The sequence below is a fragment of the Pan troglodytes genome, chromosome 15 (assembly GCF_028858775.2).
Source record: "Pan troglodytes isolate AG18354 chromosome 15, NHGRI_mPanTro3-v2.0_pri, whole genome shotgun sequence".
Classification (NCBI taxonomy): domain Eukaryota; kingdom Metazoa; phylum Chordata; class Mammalia; order Primates; family Hominidae; genus Pan; species Pan troglodytes.
The window spans coordinates 48,366,568-48,391,499 of NC_072413.2; the positions used below are offsets into that span (position 1 = coordinate 48,366,568).

The following is a 24,932-nucleotide window of genomic DNA, read 5'->3' on the forward strand; positions in this document are numbered from 1 at the left end:
CTCTTCTTTCAGAGCAATCATACATAAGCTCAACTTTAACCTATGAGAGAAGAAGGGGCTTGAGCTTTTCTCCTGGGCCTGGTTCTTCTCTGCCATGGGATTAGGTGATTGAACTTTAGACGAGCCATATATATCCCCAGCTTTTCTTCCTAGTAAATAGTACTCCAAGGGAGCTGGACAGGATCCAACTTGGGCCTTTTGGACTCCCAGCCAGCTGGGCCTGGTCTGGTGGGCTTTAAAATCCTGAAGATATCAGCTCCCCCGACCTAGAAATGAGAGTCGGGCAAGGTATGAGAAAATCAAGCAAGGATCCTCCCTTTCTTTTCTGTCCCACACCAAGATGGAAGGGGCTCAAGAAGGCACTTCCATAGGTAGTCAGGTGGTCTTCCTTGAGGCCTTCAGTTCAGTTGCCTTGTTGAGAGCTCCAGTTGTTCCTCCAGAGCCCACTGGGCTGTTGCCCAGCTCCCCAGAGGCACTCCTTCTGGGGAGGGCAGAATGGAATCCATCTTTCGCTAGTGGGAAGATGTGGAGAATGGGCACACTGCTGAGCTCTCCACTGGTGTGACCTCATGGCATTCTTCCTGCCTGCTTTGTGAATTTTGTTTCACCCCCCAGGAACATAAAGGGTTCCCAACTGCTTGATTCTAAGGAAGGGTGTGGGCGGGAGAGGGGGGTGTCATTTGAAATCCCTGGAGTCTAGATTTCTGTGTGATTATATCATCTTTTTAACCAGTTAGAGATGGATGTACTTGGTCAAAATAAGCAAGTAAACCCAGAAAGAGGAAGACAAGAAATCCAGGAAGTAATCAATCTGACCACAGTGAAATGCGGCAGGAATTACAAGGATGATGGCAAAGGGAAATCCAAGGGATACAGCTGGACAGCAGGTCTTGAGTACAACAAGCCAGACAGAAGGAAAAGGAGGTTTAAAGGCCAGACATTACCAAGAAAAAAAAATGGAACTGATGGATTACCTGCTGTAACTATCCTGTGAAAATGTACATTGAGAGGCTATTAAAATGAGTTGGGGTGGGGCGCAGTGAGTGGCTCATGCCTGTAATCCCAGCACTTTGGGAGGCTGAGGTGGGCAGATTGCTTGAGCCCAAAAGTTTGAGACCAGCCTGGGCAACATGGTGATATCCCATCTCTACAAAAAATACAAAAAATTAGCCAAGCATGGTGGCAGGCACCTGTAGTCCCAGCTACTTAGAAGGCTGAGGTGGGAGGATTATATGAGCCTGGGAGGCGGAGGTTGCAGTGAGCTATGATTGGGCCACTGCACTCCAGCCTGGGTGACAGAGTGAGGCCTTGTCTCAAAAAATAAAAATAAAAAAAAAGGTCGGGAGAGGGAATTAGCAACAAGATTAAAGAATGTCAGGCAAATTTTAAAACAAGGCAAGTGTTAATTTGAGGAAAAAAGTACAAAAGGAAGCCATAGTATGGTACAATGCTCAGCTATAAGTAATATTTACATAGGCACAATAATGGGAACAGTGAACATTAATGTAACTATTTTGGAGGATTAGAACAGGAAGCAGAGGAGATAGTGATTTCAGGGAGCTAAATTTTCATCTCTCACAATAGAAAGCCTTTGATGTCTAAAAATTGATATTTTGAGATATATTAATCACTCTTTTACATTACATTATACTGCTGGATTTGATTTGCTAATAATTTCGCTAAGGATTTTTTACCTAAATTCTTGAGGAATATTCATCTGTCATTTTCTTTTCTAGAAATGTCTGTCTGGTTTTGGCATCAGCATATAGTGGCCTCATAAAATGATTTGGGAAATGTTCCTTCTCATATTTTCTGAAAGAGTTTGGGTAGGGTTACTATTATTTCTTCCTTATATGTTTGATAGAATTCATACATCAAATATTTTAATAATAGAACCTAAGGTAGCACAATTATAAGAAAAAAATATATATATATAAAAATCCATATCTTTGGTGAGAAAGTAAATTGGTTCTGTCTGGCAAAATTTACAACTCAAAAGTACCAATTTGAGAACTTCTAAAGGAAAATTACAAAAGAAGAAAAATCTATTTGTAGGAAAATTTTATACCAGAATCATTATCAAACCAAACACTGAAAATGACCTCAGTATTCAACCAGAGAGGAATGGTGAGACATAATAAACTTAATGTAATATTTTACAGTCATTGACAATAGATCTAAAAATTATAATGCAACATATATAGAAAATACATAGAAAAGAATATTAAGCGAAGAATAGAATTGAGGGGGAAAATAGCCATCTCATCACAGAACACAGAGAATGTGGTGCTTCGTTTGGAAAAGCTTGGCTGCCTTTGCCGTCTTCAGGCTTGCAGACACAGACACTCAATTTTGTCAGCATATCAAGACAGTATCCATTTCAAAGGGGCAAGTGAACATTAAACAAATTAACTAGCCTGTCATATAAAACTAGAGTGCCAACGTATTCACCCGTACCCAAATTCTGAGTACTAGCTCATGCTTTCTTTGTAGACAATCAGAATGATGAGCAAAGAATTTGGATGAGGGAAAGTAGGCAATTTGACTCTTCATTGCTGTTAAACTGAGATTGCTTAACTGCATCCATCTCGACTTTAGGAATAACTTATCATTAGATAAAACATAGAGTCAGTCAAATCTAACAAGCCTAGAAGCCATTCTGTCTGTTTAAGGTTGCTTTACATACCTCCGCCCTGATGCATTATGTGTTCGTTTCACAAAATAACTTTCAGAAAGCAATCTCTGTCTCGCCAAGTTTTTAGGGGAGGCTGTATTGTGACCCTAATGTCCTAATAACAAAATCAGACAGACAGAAATGTAAATGACTACCATATGAAAGTGAAGACATCAAACCGATTTTTAAAAATTCTTCAGAAATGTGAAATTCTTCGGAGATGATGAAGAAATAACATGTATCCCTTTCCAGCATTCTCAATTACAGAAGTCATCCTTTCCACTGCTGCTTGTCTAACATTTGTGACACAGATCATCAAGCAGTTGGCATTCATTAAGACTTCATTTCTACACAAGGCTATCACAAAGATGGGAAGGGCTGGGGGTCTGGCCAAACTCTTGTAAAAAAAGAATATATTACTAAGAATTTATCCTAAAGAAATATTTACGAAAATGGTTTTTCACTGTAGCATGGTTAGTAATAGAAAATAACTGGAAACAATCTAAATATTTATCAGTAGGAGATTGAACTAAGAAATCATGGTATATTCATACAATGGAATTCTATACAGCCATTTTTAAAATATAAAGGTAGATATGTATAGATAGGGAGAAAGCTCCAGAGTACATTTAAAAAAAAATGCAGCCTGGTGTGGTTGGGCACACCTGTAGTCCCAGCTACTCAGGAGGCCGGAACAGGAGGATCGCTTGAGCCCAGGAGTTCAAGTTTAGCCTGAGCAGCATAGCAACAAGACCCTGTTTCTAATATTAACTAATTTATTTAACTAAATAAAAACAAAATAAATGCAGAACAGTATGTAAAGCTATTGATTTTATTTATTTCAATTTTTTCTTTTTTTTTTTTTTTTTTTGAGATGGAGTTTTGCTCTTGTCACCCAGGCTGGACTGCAGTGGCACTATCTCAGCTTACTGCCACCTCCGCCTCCTGGGTGCAAGTGATTCTCCTGCCTCAGCCTCCCGAGTAGCTGGGATTACAGGCGCCCACCACAATGCCCAGCTAATTTTTGTATTTTTAGTAGAGACGGGGTTTCACCATGTTGGCCAGGCTGGTCTTGAACTCCTGACCTTAAGTGATCCGCCTACCTCGGCCTCCCAAAGTGCTGGGATTGCAGGTGTGAGCAACCACCCCCAGCCCTTCATTTCAATGTCTGTGTTGCTTTAAAAATTTGCAACAAACAACATATCATTTTTAATCTAAAAAAGAGAGAGAACATTTCTGGAATTTCACTGTCAGAAACTGAAAACTTGCAGTAATGTACATTACCCAGGAGATGTTCTTTGAACAAACTATGTTATTCAGAGAAGGAACTGTAATTAAATCTGTGCAGGAAAGAATAAATGAAGTCTTATGTCTGGCTGAACATATAGGTAGGCAGAAAAATGAGGAGAAAACATCCAAACCAGTTATTTGTAAAACTTTGACACAGGGAGACCAATCATTTATAGAATAATAGATACAAAGTTTTTTAAATTCTGTATAAGACAAGGAATGGTTGTGATTGGGGACAATTATAAAAACATAAACCTAAGCACTGGGAATTATAATTGACATGTATTCATGTTACTGTAACAGGATACATATCTCGTGGTATAAACTTGCTTGTGTTAGTAGCAACATGAAGTTGGATCTTCTCCAAAAGCTTTCCAAGGGAGTACCAGAAGTTACAAGCATGTTAATAAGAAGATGAATTAGTGTCCATTTCAGGTTCAAATGAGAAGTCTTTGAGTCTGATTTGGCAAGAATTATTTTTAATAATTAAACATTAAAACATTACTATAGTAATAAACATGAAAAATATAAAAGCACAAATAAAATGAAAAATATCAATAACAATCATAACTAATCACTAGTAATATTCAGATTACTTGTCTTTTTTCCCATCTACATATAAATTGTATGAAAATGAAATAATATGTATTTTTATTATAGTATAATTTTTTTTCATTTGACAACCACTCATGAACTTTTTCCTATGTCAATATATGTTTTATCTATTAACATAAGCTTTATTCTTAATGGGTCCACTGTATTCTATCATAAAACTTTATTATAATTTACTTAACTAATTATCTATTGTTGGATATTTCAGTTGATTGCAATTTTTTCTTTATAAACAATACTTAAAAATATCCCATAACAATAAATACTTTTGTAACTAAGTTTTTGCACATATATTCAAATATTTTCTTATGGTAAATTGTTCAAAGTAGACTTGCTGGGTTTAAGATAATGCCTCTAAGATTTTTAATTCCATACATTGATTGCCAAATTGCCTTCTGGACAGGTTGCTCCGGTAGAGTACTTCATAATCTCTTTTGACAATATTAGGCTTTAGAAATTTTAAATCAAAGTAACCTTTAAATTGAAAATCCAAACCTTGTTATGATTATTCTTCTTTAAAATCATTTTGTAACTATCAATTTATTGGTTTGCTAATTCAGTCATTCTACAAGTACTGAGTATGTACCAAGTGCCAAATATGCAGCTAGAAGACACTGAGAATCCACAGGTGAGGAAGGCCCAGCTCTTGCCCTTGAGGATTGTGTATTTTACTGGGCAAATGGGATATGTAAATAAACAATCCCAGAAGATGTTACAGAGGCCAGGGTGCTGGCAGGCATCATAAAGGAGTCATATGTGAGATGTAGGAAGGACAGCAGGAGTTTTCCAGGTAGAATAGAGAAAGTAAGGAAACCCACGTTTGCTGAGCAAACAGCATGTCCTGAACCTAGAATGCAAGGAATTTGGTAGGATGGGTCATGTATTATGGGCAAACTGGTGGGGAGTGGGGTGGTAGAGTGAGTAAGATCTTGTATCTCATGCTGGGGGGATTTCCCCATACCAGTAAGCTTTGGGGAGCTATTAAAGGATTCTATGTAGAGGGTGGCATGCTCAACTTTGTATTTTAAGAAATCTGTACTTAGAAATATAAGAAGTGATCACAGGACATTCTAAGTATACTAACCTAAGGGGACCCCACCTGGCACCAAGCAGGCTGGTAACCCAACCTGGCAACACCAGCATCAGTAGCTTATGCTTTGTTGATATTGTCTAATAGATCAAATATGAAACTGAAAGATAACCGAAGTCTTCTGACCCCTAAGGTACTTGATTATCAATTCATAGCATTATACAGCTAGAAGTCCCCTGAAACTTTACCTAGTCCTAAACGCTCATTTTTACAGGTGAAGACACCTGTAAGCAATTTGCCCAAGGTCACACAGATAATGCTAACTGACCTTTACTGTGAATGTGCTTACAAAATTTTATTTTATGGTATTATGTCTCTAAATTAAAAAGGTTTCATACGATGATAGACTGGATAAAGAAAATGTGGTATATACACACCATGGAATACTATGCAGCCATAAAAACAAATGAGATCATGTCCTTTGCAGGGACAGGATGGAGCTGGAAGCTGTTATCCTCAGCAATCTAATGCAGGAACAGAAAACCAAACACCACATGTTCTCACATAAAAGTGGGAGCTGAACAATGAGAACACATGGACACAGGAAGGGGAACAACACATACTGAGGCCTGTTGGGGGCTGATTTCCTTAAGTAAATCTTATATTTGATTTCCTTAAGATTTCCTTAAGTAAATCTTATATTTGGAAAATCATAGCATTTTACCATTTGGAAATGAGGTTGCTTGTAATTAATCACACATTTATCTACAGGTCTTTCCGTTTTCTGCAACTCCCATATTAAAGCATTTTCTGTTTCCTGGAACATATATAACATATTTTGGCCAGTGGAGTTTTTAAAAATCTGCTTTCAAACTGTAATCACCCTTTTTATTCTGTTCAAACTATATGCCAAAAAAGAGCTGACTTTCATTGCTTTTGACTCCCACAAATCAGTGTTCCCAAGCCACTCAACATGATTAATCAAATTCCCTGTAATATCCCTCTGGTACCACATAGCCATGAGTTACTTATATTAACAAGTTTAATTGAAGTGTCACTTGCAAGCTGTAAAAAGATCAAATATCAACATACGAAATGTTTTCTCCTTTGAAAACATAATTTCTCTGTATCGATGACTTTCTGAAGGGAGGTGTCTGTCCTCTTGGCTCTCTCTGGCTATGTAAATTAACATTCTGAAACATGAAAAGTCTGTGCTGTGGTCACTAACAAACCACAAGCCACTTCCATTCCATTTGCCTGGAGGTCACGGCAGATCATATATAACCATCACCACGTGGCAGAGCAAGCCCCTGGCAAAGACTTGAAAGAGTTGTTGGAGGAGCCTCAGCCTCCAGCCACTGAAGTGTGAATGGGAGCCATTCACAGTCCATGGGATGGGACACCATTCTGTGGCTCTAATCTATAATCCACTCTTCATATTGTCCCCAGCCAAAGTTGGGCTCCCGAGAACACAGCCAAAAAAGGAAAGGATGGGATATTTTTCATCCCTGGTCAACTTATCTAAAGTCTCCTCCTCTTTCAACTCCAAGGCCACCTTCACCATGAAGCTCTCTTTGAATAATATCTCCCAGGACCTGCTAATCATTCCATCCTCTTTCTCTAGCAACAGTAATAGGCCCCAGGGATAGTTGCGTCACCTGAGCTGAGCCAGTCAGAGTTCCACTAGACTTAATGTGCAGATGCTACCTTCTTCTAGAATTCCTTTCTTCTAGAACAGCTATATAGATTGATATAAGCCTGTGGCCATGCTTTCTATTTTGTACTTTTCCCTTCCAAACTTCCAGCCCATGCCACCCACATGCCCTCCCAAATCCACCATATAAGGGAAGCTTATTTGCAAGGCACAATGAAGAAGAATTAGGGCTGGGAGAGAGTGAGAAAGAACAGCCACTACCTACGTTGCCCTGCCTGAAAACACCCAGCTGAGGAGTGGGTGGGAGCTGGAATCCAGTCCTCTCACCCTGCAAGAGGCTGCCCTCAACTGCAGGAAGGGACTCCCTCCTCCTTTTTTCTTTTTCTTGGACAAGGCCTCTGTGTGCTCACCAAGTCTTCTTCCAATGCACACAAAGATGTTGCATATGCTAGAGAGAGCTGTGTGGTAAGATCAGCGGAGCCCCCGGAGTCACTCCCACCCTTCTCAGTTATAGCCACAACACAATTGTTTTTCACCTATGCTTGCTTCAGTTGGGTTTTTGTCACTTGAAACCAAAGAAATCCTGAGTAATACAGCAGAGTAGACACCCGGATTGCTCCCAGTGAAATACCATGTTTGTTTTAGTCTCAAACTTCCTAGTAGCCATTGCCTTTGGAATCTTCCTTTCAATCTCCAAGCTGTTCTACCTCCCTGGTCAGGCACGGACTAACTAATATCCTTCCTGTTCTTAGAGACTGAGATCACTTCTATGCAGAGATAAAGTACCAAAGAAATTAAGTTCAATCTAATGATGCTTCTGCTGGTTTCTTCATTAAAGTGACTATTTTTTTTTATCCTTTTGTAACATTTTTTGTAATCTTTCTGCTGTCCACCTTGGCAGCAGAGTATGTTGTACAAACACTGGCTGTTTTTAACTAGTCTTTTTTTTTTTTTTTTTTGAGACAGAGTCTCACCCTGTTGCCCAGGCTGGAGTGCAATGGTGCAACCTCAGCTCACTGCAACCTCCGCCTCCCAGGTTCAAGTGATTCTCCTGCCTCAGCCTCCCGACTGGCTGAGATTACAGGCACCTGCCACCACGCCCAGCTAATTTTTGTATTTTTAGTAGAGATGGGGTTTCACTATGTTGGCCAGGCTGGTCTTGAACTCCTGACCTCAGATGATCCACCCGTCTAGGCCTCCCAAAGTGCTGGGATTACTGGCATGAGCCACTGCACCTGGCCTTACCTAGTCTTAAAAAGAGTCATTGCCACTTTTCGCTCACAAATCCCAGTGTGTCTTTGTTTTGCTTGTAAGGGATGGATCACTCACCCTCTTTGGTATCTGTCCAACTCATGGAGAACTGTGTGGTCACAATATTCAAACACCAGGTGAAGCCTCCGTTTCCTCCTGAAGACTTCCAGGAGGTTAACAAGGTTGGGATGCTTGAGTTGCTGAAAACACAAAAAAACAAGTTACTAAATTTGACTTGTGAAAGACAGCTTTCTCTAATCTTGATCCAATAAAAAGTAAGTTGTTTGTCCTTTAAGAATTTCATTCTTAGATTGAAGGAGGATGTAAACAGTATCATCTTACCCCTCTTAACAAGCTATTTGTCAGTAGCTTGTAAGTCAAAGATGATTATAACAGAGGTGGTTGGTGAGGGCAAAGAGAGGTATAAGAAGGCCAGAAAATAAAAAAGAATGAAGAGAGAGGGGAGATGGTAATACAAACTCAGCTTTCAAGATTCAGATCAAATGTCCCTTCCTAGGGTCTCCATTAATCTCACACTGGTTAAGTGCCTTGTATGTCTAAAAGCCCCCCTGAAGTATGACTCTTTCAGAATTACCAAGTAATTAATAAATAATTAATATGTAATTCTTACTTAGTAATTATTGTTCAGTTAATTGTTTAATGTCTTCTGGTATCAATAGCTACAATAGATAAATTCAATAGAATATACGAACGACGGCATCAGGGTCTGTGTTCTTTTGTTTATCAAAATTGTGTTGTTGTACTTCTAGCACCAGGCCCTGTACATAACAGGCATTCCGTCATTATTTACTCTCCAATCTGATATGCCTGAAAATGTGTGTCTAGATTAAAAAAAAAAAAAAACCCAGGACTGAATGTTAGCTTTGGCAGAGATAAATCTTGTACCTAGCTTCCTGGCCCTTTCTGGACATAATGCTATCAGAAACACTACAACTAGGCACTGGTCTCTTTTTTTCTGCAGAAGAAAATAAGAGACTTACACTAAGAAAGACTAAAAAAGTCACAGGAAAACATATCAATCATGGAGCCCCTTCTGCAATGCCCATTCACTATCAGATCACAATTACAGTCCCTTTTACCTACTGTTGTACGATTTAACACTTGGCAGATTGCTCCTCTTTTTCCAAATATTCTTTGATAGTGCCACCAGATAATTTTCCATAAGAATTTTACAATCAAATGTTGTTTTATCGCATTAACTTCCCCCCTGATTTTTAGAACTGTGGTGAAATACATACAACACAAAATATATCATCTTAATCATTTTAAGTGTACAGCTCAGTGGTATTAAGTAAATTCATATTGTGCAACCATCACCACCACCTCTCACCAGAACTCTTTTCACTTGCAAAACTGAAAGTCTATGCCCATTAACTCCCCATTCCTTCCTCCCCCAGTCCCTGCCAAATACCATTCCACTTTTTATTTATTTATTTATTTATTTATTTATCTAATTTTATTTATTTTTTGAGACGGAGTCTCACTCTATTGCCCAGGCTGGAGTGCAGTGGTGAGATCTCAGCTCACTGCAACCTCCACCTCCCAGATTCAAGTGATTCTCTTGCCTCAGCTTCCTGAATAGCTGAGACTACAGGTGCACACCACCATGCCCAGCTAATTTTTGTACTTTGAGTAGAGACAGGGTTTCACCATGTTGGTCAGGCTGGTCTCGAACTCCTGACCTCAGGTGATCCACCTGCCTCTCCTCCCAAAGTGCTGGAATTATAGGCTTGAGCCATGAACCCGGCCATGAGCCACCGCGCCCAGCCTCCACTTTCAGATTTTTGACTAGGTACCTCCTACAGGTGGAATGATAGAGTTGTGTGTGTGTGTGTGTGTGTGTGTGTGTGTGTGTGTGTGTGATTGGCTTATTTCACTTAACGTTATGTCCTCGAGGCTCACCCAAGTGGTAGCAAGGTTGAGCATGAATAATATCGCATTGTATGAATATACCACATTTTGTTTATCCATTCATCTTTTGATCTATGGACATGGCTTGCTTTCACCTTTTAGCTATCGTGAATAATGCTGCTGTGAGCATGAATGTACAAATATGTTTTTGAGACTCTACTTTCAATTCTTTTGGTTGTAGGAATAAGCCAGGAACATGTTTTGTTTTGTTTCACCTACATTCCCCAGGTGATTCACTGTGTATCCAGAGGTATTAATCATACACAAGCAGGCTACTCCATCAGCGATAAAAGGTAAAAGGAGGAAAATTGAAGTTCTTGAACTGCATGCTACAGCACATTTGTATGGGCAGTGACAAAATAAAAGCAGCCCACAAGGAGATACTAAAGAAGAAAGTTCTTTTTTCTTTCCTCATTTTCTCTGTAAAATCCCTCTGTATTTTCAAGATGTGAAATTCCTGCTCCAGATATTATACTTGATGAACAAGTATAAAAAATTCAAGATATTTCTAAAGCTCATGTCTTATTAGTCCATTTGTGCTGCTATAACAAAATACCTGAGACTGGGTAATTTATAAAGAACAGAATTTTTTTTCTTACAGTTCCGCATGCTGGGAAATCCAAGATCAAGGTGCTGGCATTGGTGTCTGCCGAGGCATGCTCTCTGCTTCCAAAATGGCACCTTGTTGCTGTGTCCTCACATGGCAAAAGGCAGAAGGGCAAGAGAGCACCCCCCTCAACCTTGAGCTCTTTATAGGGGTGCTAATCCCATTCATGAGGGCTCTGCCTCCCAGCGGCCACACCTCTTAATACAGTTGCACTTGGGGTGAAGTTTCAACATGAATTTTGGAGGACGCACCACCATCATTGAAACAGAGCAGCCCATTAATCACCTTTGTGAGAGGTGACAGCATGCTGGCAGCCCTGGCAGTCCTCGCTCGCTCTCGGCGCCTTCTCTGCCTGGGCTCCCACTTTGGTGGCACTTGAGGAGCCCTTCAGCCCGCCGCTGCACTGTGGGAGCCCCTTTCTGGGCAGGCCAAGGCCGGAGCCGGCTCCCTCAGCTTGCAGGGAGGTGTGGAGGGAGAGGCGCAGGCGGGAACCGGCGAGTTCCGGGTGGGCGTGGGCTTGGTGGGCCCGGCACTCTAGCGGCCCCCTGGCCCACAAGCCCCGGGCAGTGAGGGGCTTAGCACCTGGGCCAGCAGCTGCTGTGCTCGACTTCTGGCCGGGCTTTAGGTGCCTCCCTGCGGGGCAGGGCTCAGGACCTGCAGCCTGCCATGCCTGAGCCTCCCCTCCCCTCCGCCCCCCCCCCCGCCCCCCTCGCGCCATGGGCTCCTGTGCGGCCGAGCCTCCACGATCAGCACCGCCCCCTGCTCCGCAGCACCCAGTCCCATCGACCACCCAAGGACTGAGGAGTGCAGGCGCACGGCATGGGACTGGCAGGCAGCTCCACCTGCGGCCCGGTGTGGGATCCACTGGGTGAGGCCAGCTGGGCTCCTGAGTCTGGTGGGGACTTGGAGAACCTTTATGTCTAGCTAAGGGATTGTAAATACACCAATCAGCACTCTGTATCTTGTTCAAGGTTTGTAAACACACCAATCAGCACCCTGGGTCTAGCTCAGGGTTTGTGAATGCACCAACTGGCACTCTGTAACTAGTTACTCTGGTGGGGACTTGGAGAACCTCTATGTGTAGCTAAGGGATTGTAAATACACCAATCAGCACCCTGTGTCTAGCTCAGGGTTTGTGAATGCACCAATCGACACTCTGTATCTAGCTACTCTGGTTAGGACTTAGAGAACCTTTGTGTCCACACTCTGTATCTGGCTAATCTAGTGGGGACGTGGAGAACTTTTCTGTCTAGCTCAGGGATTGTAAATGCACCAATCAGCACCCTGTCAAAACGGACCAATCAGCTCTCTGTAAAACAGACCAATTGGCTCTCTGTAAAATGGACCAATCAGCAGGATGTGGGTGGGGCCAGATAAGAGAATAAAAGCAGGCTGCCCGACCCAGCAGTGGCAGCCTACCCTGGGCACCATTCACACTGTGGAAGCTTTGTTCTTTCACTCTTTGCAATAAATCTTGCTGCTGCTCACGCTTTGGGTCTGCACTGCTGTAACACTTAACGGCAAAGGGCTGCAGCTTCACTCTTGAAGCCAGGGATACCATGAACCCACTGGGAGGAAAGAACAACTCCAGACGCACTGCCTTAAGAGCTGTAACACTCACTGCAAAGGTCTGCAGCTTGACTCTTGAGCCAGGGAGACCACAAACCCACCGGAAGGAAGAAACTCAACACATCCGAACATCAGAAGGAACAAACTCCGGACACGCCGCCTTTAAGAAGTGTAACACTCACCGCGAGAGTCTGTGGCTTCATTCTTGAAGTCAGTGAGACCAAGAACCCACCAATTCCGGACACGTTTGGATCTTAGAACTGAGGGCACTCCAAGCTATAAAATGCCACATTTGTTATCATACCTGAAAACCCTTAGCCTGAACTAACATTCTCCAAACATAGTAGGATAGAACTGACTACTGTCTTAAACCTCTGAATTGGATTGACCAAGATGTCTCAACCAGAGAGTAAACAACCAGGTTAAAAGGGGCTAAATACTAACTTTATGACAGAATTCGCAGAAAGCAGAAGTTTTCTTTCAGACTGAAAAATAATCATCCTTAGGCTTTACTTTCATTTTCACACTATTTGCTCCCTTGACAGGATGTGACATTGAGGCCAAGACTTTGAATCTTAGAATTCTCTTTCCATTTTCCACATTCCATATTTAGTCCTCATGTCTCCAGCTGGCTCTTCTAACAAAAGTAGAAATGCATCAATTCTACCCAAACAAATCCCCCGACCTTCTCTGGATGCCAAGGCTGGTGCCTCCCACTTGCCATGTCCAAACGTGCAGTGATCACAGCAGGACACTGCTGCCCCAGGACAAGGCCCAAAGGTCCTCTCCATTTGGCCTCTGCTTACCTCTCCAGCCCCAACACTTACAACTTCCTTCTGGACCCACTGAATTTCTCTCACTTCCTAGAAGGCTCACACTCCCTTTCATTTCAGGATGTGTTCAGTTTCCTGTCTCTAAAGCACGCCCCACCTCCAGATGTTACTTTCTCTGTTCAGCTTCCTCTGCTCCACCCTGACACAGCTGGTATGTACCGCAAGAGCTATGATCTGGGCACCCAAGCAAGGAGTAGCACTGTGCCAGTAAAGGACACTGTCACAGCCATATCCATTTGTCTGAATGGGACCAGTAACTGTTATATTGCACCCACCTTGCTATGTTACTATACATCTTTTGAAAACCAAAGTTCTTAGCCGGGCGTGGTGACTCATGCCTGTAATCCCAGCACTTTGGGAGGCCAAGGCAGGCGGATGCCTGAGTTTAGGAGTTCAAGACCAGCCTGGGCAACATTGTGAAACTCTGTCTCTACTAAAACTACAAAAATTAGCTGGGCATGGCGGCACGCACCTGTAATCCCAGCTACTCGGGAGACTGAGGCATGAGAATCACTTGAACCCAGGAGGCAGAGGTTGCAGTGAGCCCAGATTGTGCCACTGCACTCCAGCCAGGGCAACAGAGCAAAACTCTGTCTCTAAATAAATAAATAAATTTATTTTAAAAAAGGAAACAAAACTGAGGTTCTGATAACTGCATGTATTAAATATTCAAATAACGTGGGTTCTTTCCAATTTTTTGCTATTATAAATAAGATTTTGATAAGCAACTTATTAGCTGGTTGCCTCACTTGGACCAAATTAGGTAAGTTCTGTAGGCCTCAGTTTTCCATCTGTAAGAGTAAGAAGCGCAAGGGCTGTACTGCCAATTACACACAGGCACATACAACAGGGTCAGGTAAATATTAACCTCTCTGTAAAGGTTAATTATTGATATTGTTACCTTTGGGTTAAATCTATTTTTATTTAGAATGATTTTTCTCTATTCATTTTATTCAACAATTATTTATATATCTTAAGGTGCATATGGCACTGTGTTAGCCCTAAGGATATAGAGACAAATAAAGCAAGTACTGCCCCTACCGGCCTGGAGCTTAGAACCTAGGAAAGGAGACAGATGTTGGAGAAGTAATTATAGCTATGATAAATGTTATAAAAATGAGGTAAAGTGTACCTGGTTTGAGGGTGAGGTGTGGTTCAGGGAAAATCTCTTTGAGGAAGTGGCCATTAAGTTAATGATTCATTAACTGAGAATGACCTGAAGTTAACTGGGCACCATCTAGAGCCCCAGAAATGTGGCTCTAACTAGATAGAGTCAAATTGCTTTCCAAAAGGATTGTGAATATTTACCCCTTGGCCAGGAGTATGACAGTATTTTTACCATATTATGGCCAGCTTTAAGGAGCCTATAGACAATTTAAGGCTTGTGATATATATTGCCAAATTGCTTCCTTTGAGGGCTTACAGTGCCTCTGGCAACACAGGAAGGTGTAACTTGTCTCTCCCATCTTCCTCCATGAGATGATCTTCAAATAATTGCAAATAGCTGATAACTTATCTCTCAACCTGTTTTTAGAATAATTTTAATATAGAAAGATGATCATTAATACTAAATCCTAATGAGGGGTTATAAATATTAAATTATCAATATTTTAAAATAAATTATTAACTTTCACTGGGTTGCCAGGATTCCAGGTGACCCGAAAATACTCCAGAGCAGCAGATATGTGGTCTGGCATAGCACCCTTATGAAGCCAGTCCCCGTCTGGCTGTGTTCATATATTCAACAAATATCCCTAGAGCCCTGTGATAGTTAATATTGAGTGCCAACTTGATTGGATTGAAGGATGTAAAGTACTGTTTCTGGCTGTGTCTGTGAGGGTGTTGCCAAAGGAGATTAACATTTGAGTCAGAGGACTAGGAGAGACAGACCCACCCTCAATCTGGACGGGCACCATCTAATCAGCTGCCAGCACAGCTAGAATAATGCAGGCACTTGATTTGCTGAGTCTTCTGGCCTTCATCTTTCTCCCGTGCTGGATGCTTCCTGCCCTCGAACATTAGACTCCAAGTTCTTCAGCTTTTGGACTCTTGGACTTACACAGTGGTTTGCCACGGGCTCTCCGGCCTTCGGCCACAGACAGAAGGCTACACTGATGGCTTCCCTACTTTTGAGGTTTTGGGACTCAGCTTGCAGACGGCCTGTTGTGGGACTTCATCTTGTGATCGTGTGAGCCAATTCTCCTAATAAGCTCCCCTTCATATATACATCTATCCTATTGGTTCTGTCCCTCTAGAGAACCCTGACTAATATAAGCACCTACTCTGCATCAGGCATTGGTGAAAGAGACAGAGGACTCAGGCATTAAACAAAGAAGTGCCAAAAATAATCTATGAAATTAGGCTGTCTCAGAGAAACTGGCCCTGAGGAAGTGACCTTGAGCCGAGTCTAGAGGGTAAAGGTCTGACCAAACCAAGGGCAGGGGTGGTGGTAAAGGCACAGATGGCAGCTTTCCAGGCAGTGACTGGCCCTGAGTCAGGAGAGAACTTGGGTCACTTCAGCAACTGAAAGACAGTGTGGCTGGTGGGTGAAGCTCGTGGAATCAAGGCTAGCCAGTCAGAAGGCAGATCCTACAGGGCCTTGCAGGCCACGCTAAGCAATTCACTCTATCCTAGTGCAATGGGAAGCCACTGGAAGGATTTCAGCAAGACATGATATGATACCATGGGGCTCTTAAAAGCTCACTACAGCAGCAGGATATAGAATGGCTTGGAGACGCAAAATGGATGAAGTGGCTGTTGATAGCTGACATTGTGGTGACTTGGAGCAGAGCAGAGGCAGGGTAGTCGGTGAGAAGCATTGTCTTGAGATGTATTTTGTTATCAGAATAGTCCGGATGTGGTGATCGGCTGGAGGTGAGGGACAGGGGAGAAGGAAGTGTCAAAAATGACACAAAGGTTTACACACTGGAACTGTCAAAAATGACACAAAGGTTTACACACTGGGGCAGATGGTGATGCCATCACAGAGAGGGGGAGTAAGACTGGGAGAAAGAAGTCACTAGCTTTGTCTCATTGAATTGGTGGGGATCTGAGACACCAAAGTGGAGTTGTTATGTCAGCCAGAGTCTGAGCTGAAGATAAAAGCCAGGGAGTCCGCATGTGTGTAAGCGAAGCCATAGACAGAGAGAGGAGATTGCCCCGAAGGAGCGAGAGTGAGATGAGAAAGCTGTCTAAAGAACCCTCCCACCCAGATGTGTGGTTGATGAAGAGGAAACACGAAAGGGGAAAGGGAAGAAGGCCCCTTAAGATGAGAGAGAAGACAGCAGAGCAGGCGCCATGGGGGCATCATGGGAGGAGGAAGTGGTCAGTGTTGACAGATGCTGCTGAAAGGTCAGATGGAAACAGAGGGCTGAGAGATGCCTGGTGGGCTTCCCTGGGCTGGGGTCGAGTGACCTTATTGGAAACGGTATCGGTGCAGTGGTGAGACCAGAAGCCAGATTATGTGGACTTAACATCTCAAACTACCTTACTCCTCTCTCTCTATTGACCCCACTGACCTCAGGGGTAGAACTCAAAGGGACACCTCTGATCCTCAAACCAGTCTGCAGCGAATAGCTGGAGGTGTCCATCATAGCCCCAACACTGTGAATGTTTGCATTCACAAGGGTTTGGATGTTGCTGCTTCAATGCTGAATGGAGTTCTTTCGGGACGTACAAAGGAATTAGATGAGAAGAACTAAGCAACATGATGGACAAACTGTTACAGGCTTACCCAACATGTTCACGGTACATACAAGTAAACTTAATAGACAGAACAGATTAAATTACCATATATACCACAAAGATGTTTGGGGCTCATTTAATGACAATTCCTTCCTATATACAAGTCTGTGAAGCCAAAGCCTCAGGTCTGGGGCGTCTGTGCTGGGCTAAGCTTGAAGCTCTTGGTGCTCCTTACCAGGCCATTATCACTGTCCTTCAGTTAATGCTCTATCTAGAAGCACGGGCCTGCTCGGACTCAGATTTACTTTCTCTTGTACAAAAGTTTCCACTTTTGCTGCTGCTATTTTATTTTAGTCTTCCTTTGATTTTCTCTTTGTGTTTTTTAAAATTTTCATTTTTAAATTATTATTACTTTTTTGAAACAGGGTCTCACTCTGTCACCCAGGTGGGAATGCAGTGGTGCAATCACAGCTCACAGCAGCCTTGAACTCCCAGACCCAAGTGATCCTCCTGCCTCAGCCTCTCAAGTAGCTGGGACTACAGATGTGTACAACCATGCCCAGCTAATTTTTAAAATTTTGTGTAGTGACAGGGTTTCACTACGTTGCCCTGTCCGATCTTGAAATCCTGGGCTCAAGCCAACCGCCCACCTCGTCCTCCCAAAATGCTGGGATTACAGGCGTGAGACACTGTGCCCAGTCTATTTTTTATTTTTTGAGACAGGGTCTTTCTCTGTTACCCAGGCTGGAGTGCAGTGGCATGATCATGGCTCACTGCAGCCTCAAACTCCAGGCTCAAGTGATCCTCTTCCCTCAGCCTCCTCAGTAGCTGGGACTACAGGTGCACACCATCATAACAAGCTAGTTTTTTTATTTTTAAATTTTTTTTAGAGACAGTGTCTCACTATGTTGCCCAGGCTGATCTCAGACTCCTGGGCTCAAGCGATCCTCTCACCCTAGCCTCCCAAATTGCTGGGATTATGGGCGTGAGCCACTGTACCCAGCCTTCTCTCTGTGGTTCAAATACTGATGTTCCATATTATGTTGCCAAGTCAAGTATTTTCTGTGACATTAAAAAAAGGACTTCATTTTTCTGAGGTTAAATTTAGCCAGAGCCCTACCTGGTTTCCCTGCAGAGCTGAGAATGCTACGTATCCTACGTGGGCAGCTGCCTCTCTGTGTCGTCAGCCCTCTGTCTTCATTGGGCACCCATCTGTTCTGATAAGCTCAGACCCTCCATCTTCTAAGGTCAATTGCTTGGCCTGTTTAGCCCATGAGATTCTGAAGAATTTTGTGCTAGTTGCCAACCTTTTTTTTTTTTTTTTTTTTTTTAGATGGAGTCTCGTTCTGTCACCCAGGCTGGAGTGCAGTGGCACAATCTCGGCTCACCACAACCTCCACCTCCAGGGCTCAAGCAATTCTCATGCCTCAGCCTCCCAAGCAGCTGGGAATACAGGTGTGCACCACCATGCCTGGCTAATTTTTGTATTTTTAGTAGAGACAGGGTTTCACCATGTTGGCCAGGCTGATCTCAAACTCTTGACCTCAAGTTATCTGCCCACCTCGGCCTCCCAAAGTGCTGAGATTATAGGTGTGAGCCACTACGCCCGGCCGCTACCCTTAACCAGGAAATGTTACTTTAAAATCCTGGTTACCAAGAGTCTCTTGCAAATGCTGGGGATCAGCAGGTCTAGGCCTGTAGACTCTGTGGCACTAATGAGCTAGGGCTGAGAGCAGCTGTTCACTTTAGACAAGGCTTGTATGCTTTAGGTCACCGCAGTCACCCACTCCCTATTGCTCCCTGATCATGATGCCAAGTGAGAGTTGCTCTTTATCATCACTCTTGCATTATTGACTTTCTTATACTAGAGTTAAAAGTGAAATATTTAATATGTCCATGTTTCTATCAAAAGTAGAAAAATGTACAAGCAATAGAGGAATATTTAATTTTTTGTTGTTCTTTTAAAGCTTTATTGTAAATTGTAAACTTATTGTAAATATACCATTTATAATTTATATATACATATAATATATATAATATACACACACACACACACACACACACACACACACACACACACACACACATATATATATAGTTGCTCTATTGCCCAGGCTGGAGTGCAGTGGCACGATCTCAGCTCACTGCAATCTCAGTCTCCTGGGTTCAAGCAATTCTCCTGCCTCAGCCTCCTGAGTAGCTGGGATTACAGGCACCAGCCACCACCCCCAACTAATTTCTGTATTTTTAGTAGAGACAGGGTTTCACCATGTTGGCCAGGCTAGTCTCAAACTCCTGACCTCAAGTGATCCGCCCACCCCAGCCTCCCAAAGTGCTGGGATTACAGGCGTGAGCCACCATGCCTGGCTAATTATATATGTTTATGGGGTTCAAATTAATGTTAGGATTTATGACTATAATATGGAATAATTAAACCTAGCTAATTAACATATATCCATAACTTCAAATACTTACCTTTTTTTTGTGGTAAGAACATTTGAAATCTACTCTTTTAGCAATTTTTTTTTTTTTTCTTTGAGACAGAGTCTTGCTCTGTCACCCAGGCTGGAGTGCAGTGGCACGATCTTGGCTCACTCCAACCTCTGCCTCCTGGGTTCAAGTGATTTTCCTGCCTCAGCCTCCCAAGTAGCTGGGATTACAGGTGCCTGCCACCATGCCTGGCTAGTTTTTGTATTTTTAGTAAAGACGAAATTTCACTATGTTGGCCAGGTTGGCCTCAAGCTCCTGACCTCAGGTGAGCCACCTGCCTCAGCTTCCCACAGTGCTAGGATTACAGGCGTGAGCCCCTGCACTCAGCCTCTCTCAGCAATTTGAAGTGTACGACACATAATTAACAACTATATTCACCATGCTGTGCAACAGATCTTGGAAATGAAACTTATTCCTCTTGTCTAAGATTTTGTACCCTTCAACCATCATCTCTCCATTCTCCTCATCCCCTAGCCTCTGTAACCACCATTCTACTCTCTGCTTCTAAGAATGTATTAGGCTGTTCTCACATTGCTATAAATACCTGAGACTGGGTAATTTATAGAGAAAAGAGGTTTAATTAGCTCATGGTTCTGCAGGCTTTACAGGAAACACGGGGCTGGCATCTGCTTAGCTTCTAGGGAGGCCTCAGGAAGCTTACAATCATGGCAAAAGGTGAAGGAGGGGCAGGCATGTCACATGGCAAAACCAAGAACAAGGGAGAGAGAGGGAATTGGCGGTGGGGCATACCTGTTTAAATGACCAGATCTCACGAGAACTCACTATCACGAAGACAACACCAAGTAATGAGGGATCTGCCCCCATGATCTAAACACCTTCCACCAGACCCCATCTCCAGCACTGGGGATTATAATTCAACATGAGATTTGGGTGGAGACAAATATCCAAACTATATCAATGAATTCACTTGTTTCAGATTCCACATATAAGTGAGAACATGTGCATTTATCTTTCTGTGCCTGGCTTACTCAGCAGCATAATGTTTCCCAATTTCATCCATGTTGTCACAAATGTCAGAATTTTCTCCTTTTTTAAGGCTGAATAGTACTGTATTGTGTATATATACTACATTTTCTTTATATATTCATCCACTGATGGCCACTTAGGTTAATTTTATGACTTTGGCTATTGTGAACAGTATTGCAATGAATATAGGAGGGCAGACATTTCAAATTTCACTCTTTTGGGTAAATACTCAGAAGTGGGATTGCTGGATCATATGGTAATTCTATTTTTAGTTTTGTGAGGAATCTCCATACATTTTTCCATAATTTACATTCCCATCAACAACTTTAAGGGTTTCTTTTTCTCCACATCCTCGCCAACATTTATCTTACATCTTTTTTATCACAGCCATCCTGACAGGTGTGTGATGATATATCATTGTGGTTTAAATTTGCATTTTCCTAATGATTAGAAATGTTGAGCATTTTTCCATATATCTGTTGGCCATTTGTATGTCCTCTTTTGAGAAATGTCCATTCAGATCCCAGGCTTATTTTTTCCCCCTTTTTTAGAGACAGTGATGGCACCAGTGGCCCATCTGGAGCAGCTGCTGCCATGATGCCGGCTGCAGTGGGGGAGGCGCAGCCATGGCTGTGTGCTCCCTGGAGCTGGCAGGAGCTGGGAACAGATGGGAGCCTCAGGTTGGAGGGGCAGGAGCCCCACCTTCCCAGGCAGCTGCAGCCACCCAGTCATGGCTGCAGGCACGGGCATCTCTGCACACTTGGGACCTGGGAGGCCCCCCAACCCCTGCAGGCTCAGAAGTGCCATGCCTGCTCCTACTGCCTGACCTCTCCCCACTCCTGTTGCCCGCTCCGATTTCAGAGCAAAGTTATGGCCAAGCCCAGGGACTGTCATGACCCGGCCAGGTGTGCACATGCTCAGGGACATGCTGACACGCCAGCCCCCTGCTGCCTCGGACCCCTCTGGACTTTGGACACCACTGAGCACAGGAGGGAGGCCAAGGGAGGCCAAGGGAGGGGAACATCTAGTTTTTGAGCTGTTTGAGTGTATTATATGTTTTGGGTATTTTGGTTTTGTTTTGTTTTGTTTTTGAGACGGAATCTCACTCTGTTGCTCAGGCTGGAGTGCAGTGGAGAGATCTCGGCTCACTGCAACCCTTGCCTCCTGGCTGGGTTCAAACAATTCTTGTGCCTCAGCCTCCTGAATATTTGGGATTACAGGCGTGCACCACCACACCTGGCTAATTTCTGTATTTTTAGTAGAGACAGAGTTTTGCCATGTTGGCCAGACTGGTCTCAAACTCCTGACCTCAGGTGATCTGCCTGCCTCAGCCTCCCAAAGCACTGGGATTACAGGCGTGAGCCACCACACCCGGCCCGAGTTCATTACATAGTTTGGATACATATAACCCCTTATCAGGAGTAGGGCTTGCAAATAGTTTCTCCTAATCCATAGGTTGTTTCTTTACAGTGTTGTTTTCTTTACTGTGCAGAAACTTTTTAGTTTCATGTAATCCCAATTGTCCATTTTTGCTTTTGTTGCCTATGCTTTTGGGGTCAAATTTAAAAAAATCACTGCCCAGACCAATGCTGTGTAATTTTCCCCCTATGTTTTCTTCTAGAAGTTTTACAGTTTAAGTCTTTAATCTATTGGGTTGATTTTTGTATATTGTGTGAGATAAGGGTCCAATTTCATTGTTCTGCATGTGGACATCCAGTTTTCCCAACATCTTTTATTGAAAAGACTATGCTTTTCCCACTGTGTATTCTTGATGCTTCTATCAAAGATCAATTGACCATTCAGGTGTGGGTTCATTTCTGGGCTCTCTATTCTGTTCCACTGGTCAGTGTGTCTAATTTTTTTTTTTGCCAGTACCATTCTGTTCTAATTACTATATTTTTATAAAATAGTTTGAAATCAGGTAGTGGGATGGCTCCAGCTTTGTTCATTTTTCTCATGATAGCTTTAGCTATATGGGACATTTTGTGGTTACATATGAATATTAGCATTGTTTTTTCTATTTCAATGGAAAATAACATTGGAATTTTGATCAAGATTGCATTGAACCTGTAGATTGCTTTGGGTAGTATGGACATTTTAACAATATTAATTCACTATGTTAAAAAAAAACACTATAAACAACGCCAAAAGACAAATGATTGCCTGGGAAATATTTGTTAAAGTTACAACAAAGGGTTATATTCCTAATATTACAAAGAAGTCTTATTTATGTATTGTTAAGAAAAAGACAACCCAGTGGGAAAATGGGCAAAATATGTCAATAGGTAATAGAAGAGGAAATATAAATGATAAAGGGACATATGAAAAGATGCTCAGTCTCACTGGTTGTAAGAGAAAGTCAAATTAGAGAAACAACGTGATGCCACTTATTTCCTAACCAGCAGGCAAACATGCAAGATTGGCAGCATCCAGTGCTGACAAGGGCATAGGGAAAGGGGTGTTCTCACACATGGCCAATTAGAGTGCAAACTGCTGTAACTTTTTTGGGAAAGTTACTGGCAATATTTATTACATTAAAACCAAACGCACCAAAAAAATGAGCAAAAGATCTGAGCAGATACCTCACTGAAGAAGATATAATACAGATGGGAAATTTTAAACATATGAAAAGATGATTAACATCTTTTGTCATCAGGAAATTCCAAATTACAACCACAGTGAGATACCATTACACACCTATTAGAATGGCTAAAATCCCCCAAAAAGCTGATAATACCAAATGCTGGTGAGGATACTGAGCAACAGAACCTCTCATTCACTGCTGGTGGGTGTGCTAAATCAGACAGCCACTTTGGAAAACAGTTTGGCAGTTTCTTACAAAGCTAAACATAGCTATACCATATGAGCCAGTAATCACACTCCTAGGCATTTACCCAAATGGTTGAAAACTATGTCCATATGAAAACCTACAAGCAAATGTTTTTAACAGCTTTATTCATAATCACCAAAAACTAGAAGCAACCAAGTTGTCTTCCTATAGGAAAAAGGATGAAAAAATTGTGCTACATTCATATAATGCAATATCATCCAGCGATAAAATAAGCTAACAAGCCATAAAAGACTTGTTAGCTTATATATGTATAAAGTTATATGTATAACATATATATATGTTAGCTTATATATGTATAAAGACATGTATAAAGTTTAAATGCATATTGTTAAGTGAGAGAAGCCAGTCTGAAAAGGCTACATATTGTACTATTCCAATTCTATGACATTCTGGAAAGGTAAAGCTACAGAGACAGTAAAAACAATAACAGGTGTCAGGGGTTCAGAGGATGTGGGGAGGGTTGAGTAGGTGAAACACACAGGATTTATTAGGGCAGTGAAACTATTCTATATGATACTGTAATAGTGAATATGTGACATTATGCATTGGGCAAAATGCATAGAACTTTACAACACAATGTGTGAACCTTAAGATATGCAAAGTGTTAAAAAATCATGTAGGAGGTTGGGGAATCCTAGGATAGAACGAAGACTGTGACAAAAAGAATCTAACTATATTACAAATGTATGAAACAACCTCACCAAAGAGGGTAGAGGAAAAGCTGATACAGGTTTCCAGATAAGCAGTGAGATGAGGCTAGAATGACCCATTAGATTTGTGAGCTAATCCCATCTCATTTGTCCACAGATTATAGTTGAATACATCAGTATGAACTCTTGTTTAGCTTAATAAAGATACAGATGATTACATATAGAAATAACTCTAGATATATGTATGTACACAGGTTGGTATACACACATATATTACCTTGCTCTGTCAGCTGAAAGGGCCTAGAACCAACCACATCCTAGTAGCAATATGTATACCAAGTGCTTAGATCTCGTTTTTTGATACTAGTCTCTAATAGAAGGAACCAGGGATCCATGGAGAGATACTCAACTTGAACAATGAGAACATATGGACACAGGGAGGGGAACATCACACACTGGGTCCTGTTGGGGGTTGGAGGGCAAGAGGAGGGAGAGCATTAGGACAAATACCTAATGTGTGTGGGGCTTAAAACCTAGATGATGGGTTGATAGGTGCAGCAAACCACTGTGGTACATGTATACCTATGGAACAAACCCACACATTCTGCACGTGTATCCCGGAACTTAAAGTAAAATTTAAAAAAAATTGTAAAAAAGAAATACCCAATTCTAGAACTTGGGCAGGAAATATATAAGATGAACATGGAGCATCTTGCAGTGCCAGAAAATAATAAAGTGCTAAAACCCAAACCAAAGCAAACCCTACATTGATGGAAGTATATCAAAGGGATACAATATCCACAAATCCATACTAATAT

General features: G+C 42.1%; 1 protein-coding gene across 17 annotated transcripts in view; it reads right to left on the reverse strand.

Moving 5' to 3' along the window:
- The window catches only part of CDKL1 (cyclin dependent kinase like 1), a 77,755-nt gene that overhangs the window by 30,903 nt on the left and 21,920 nt on the right, over positions 1–24,932 (reverse strand). For all 17 annotated transcript variants that reach the window (XR_010151105.1, XR_010151108.1, XR_010151111.1 and 14 more), the window contains exon 3: positions 8,590–8,711. Coding sequence is in view for 8 of the 17 variants with exons in the window: in XM_054666533.2 (XP_054522508.1) it covers positions 8,590–8,711 (122 nt within the window). In the remaining 9 variants the exon portion in view is untranslated. The remainder of the gene's footprint in view (positions 1–8,589; positions 8,712–24,932) is intronic.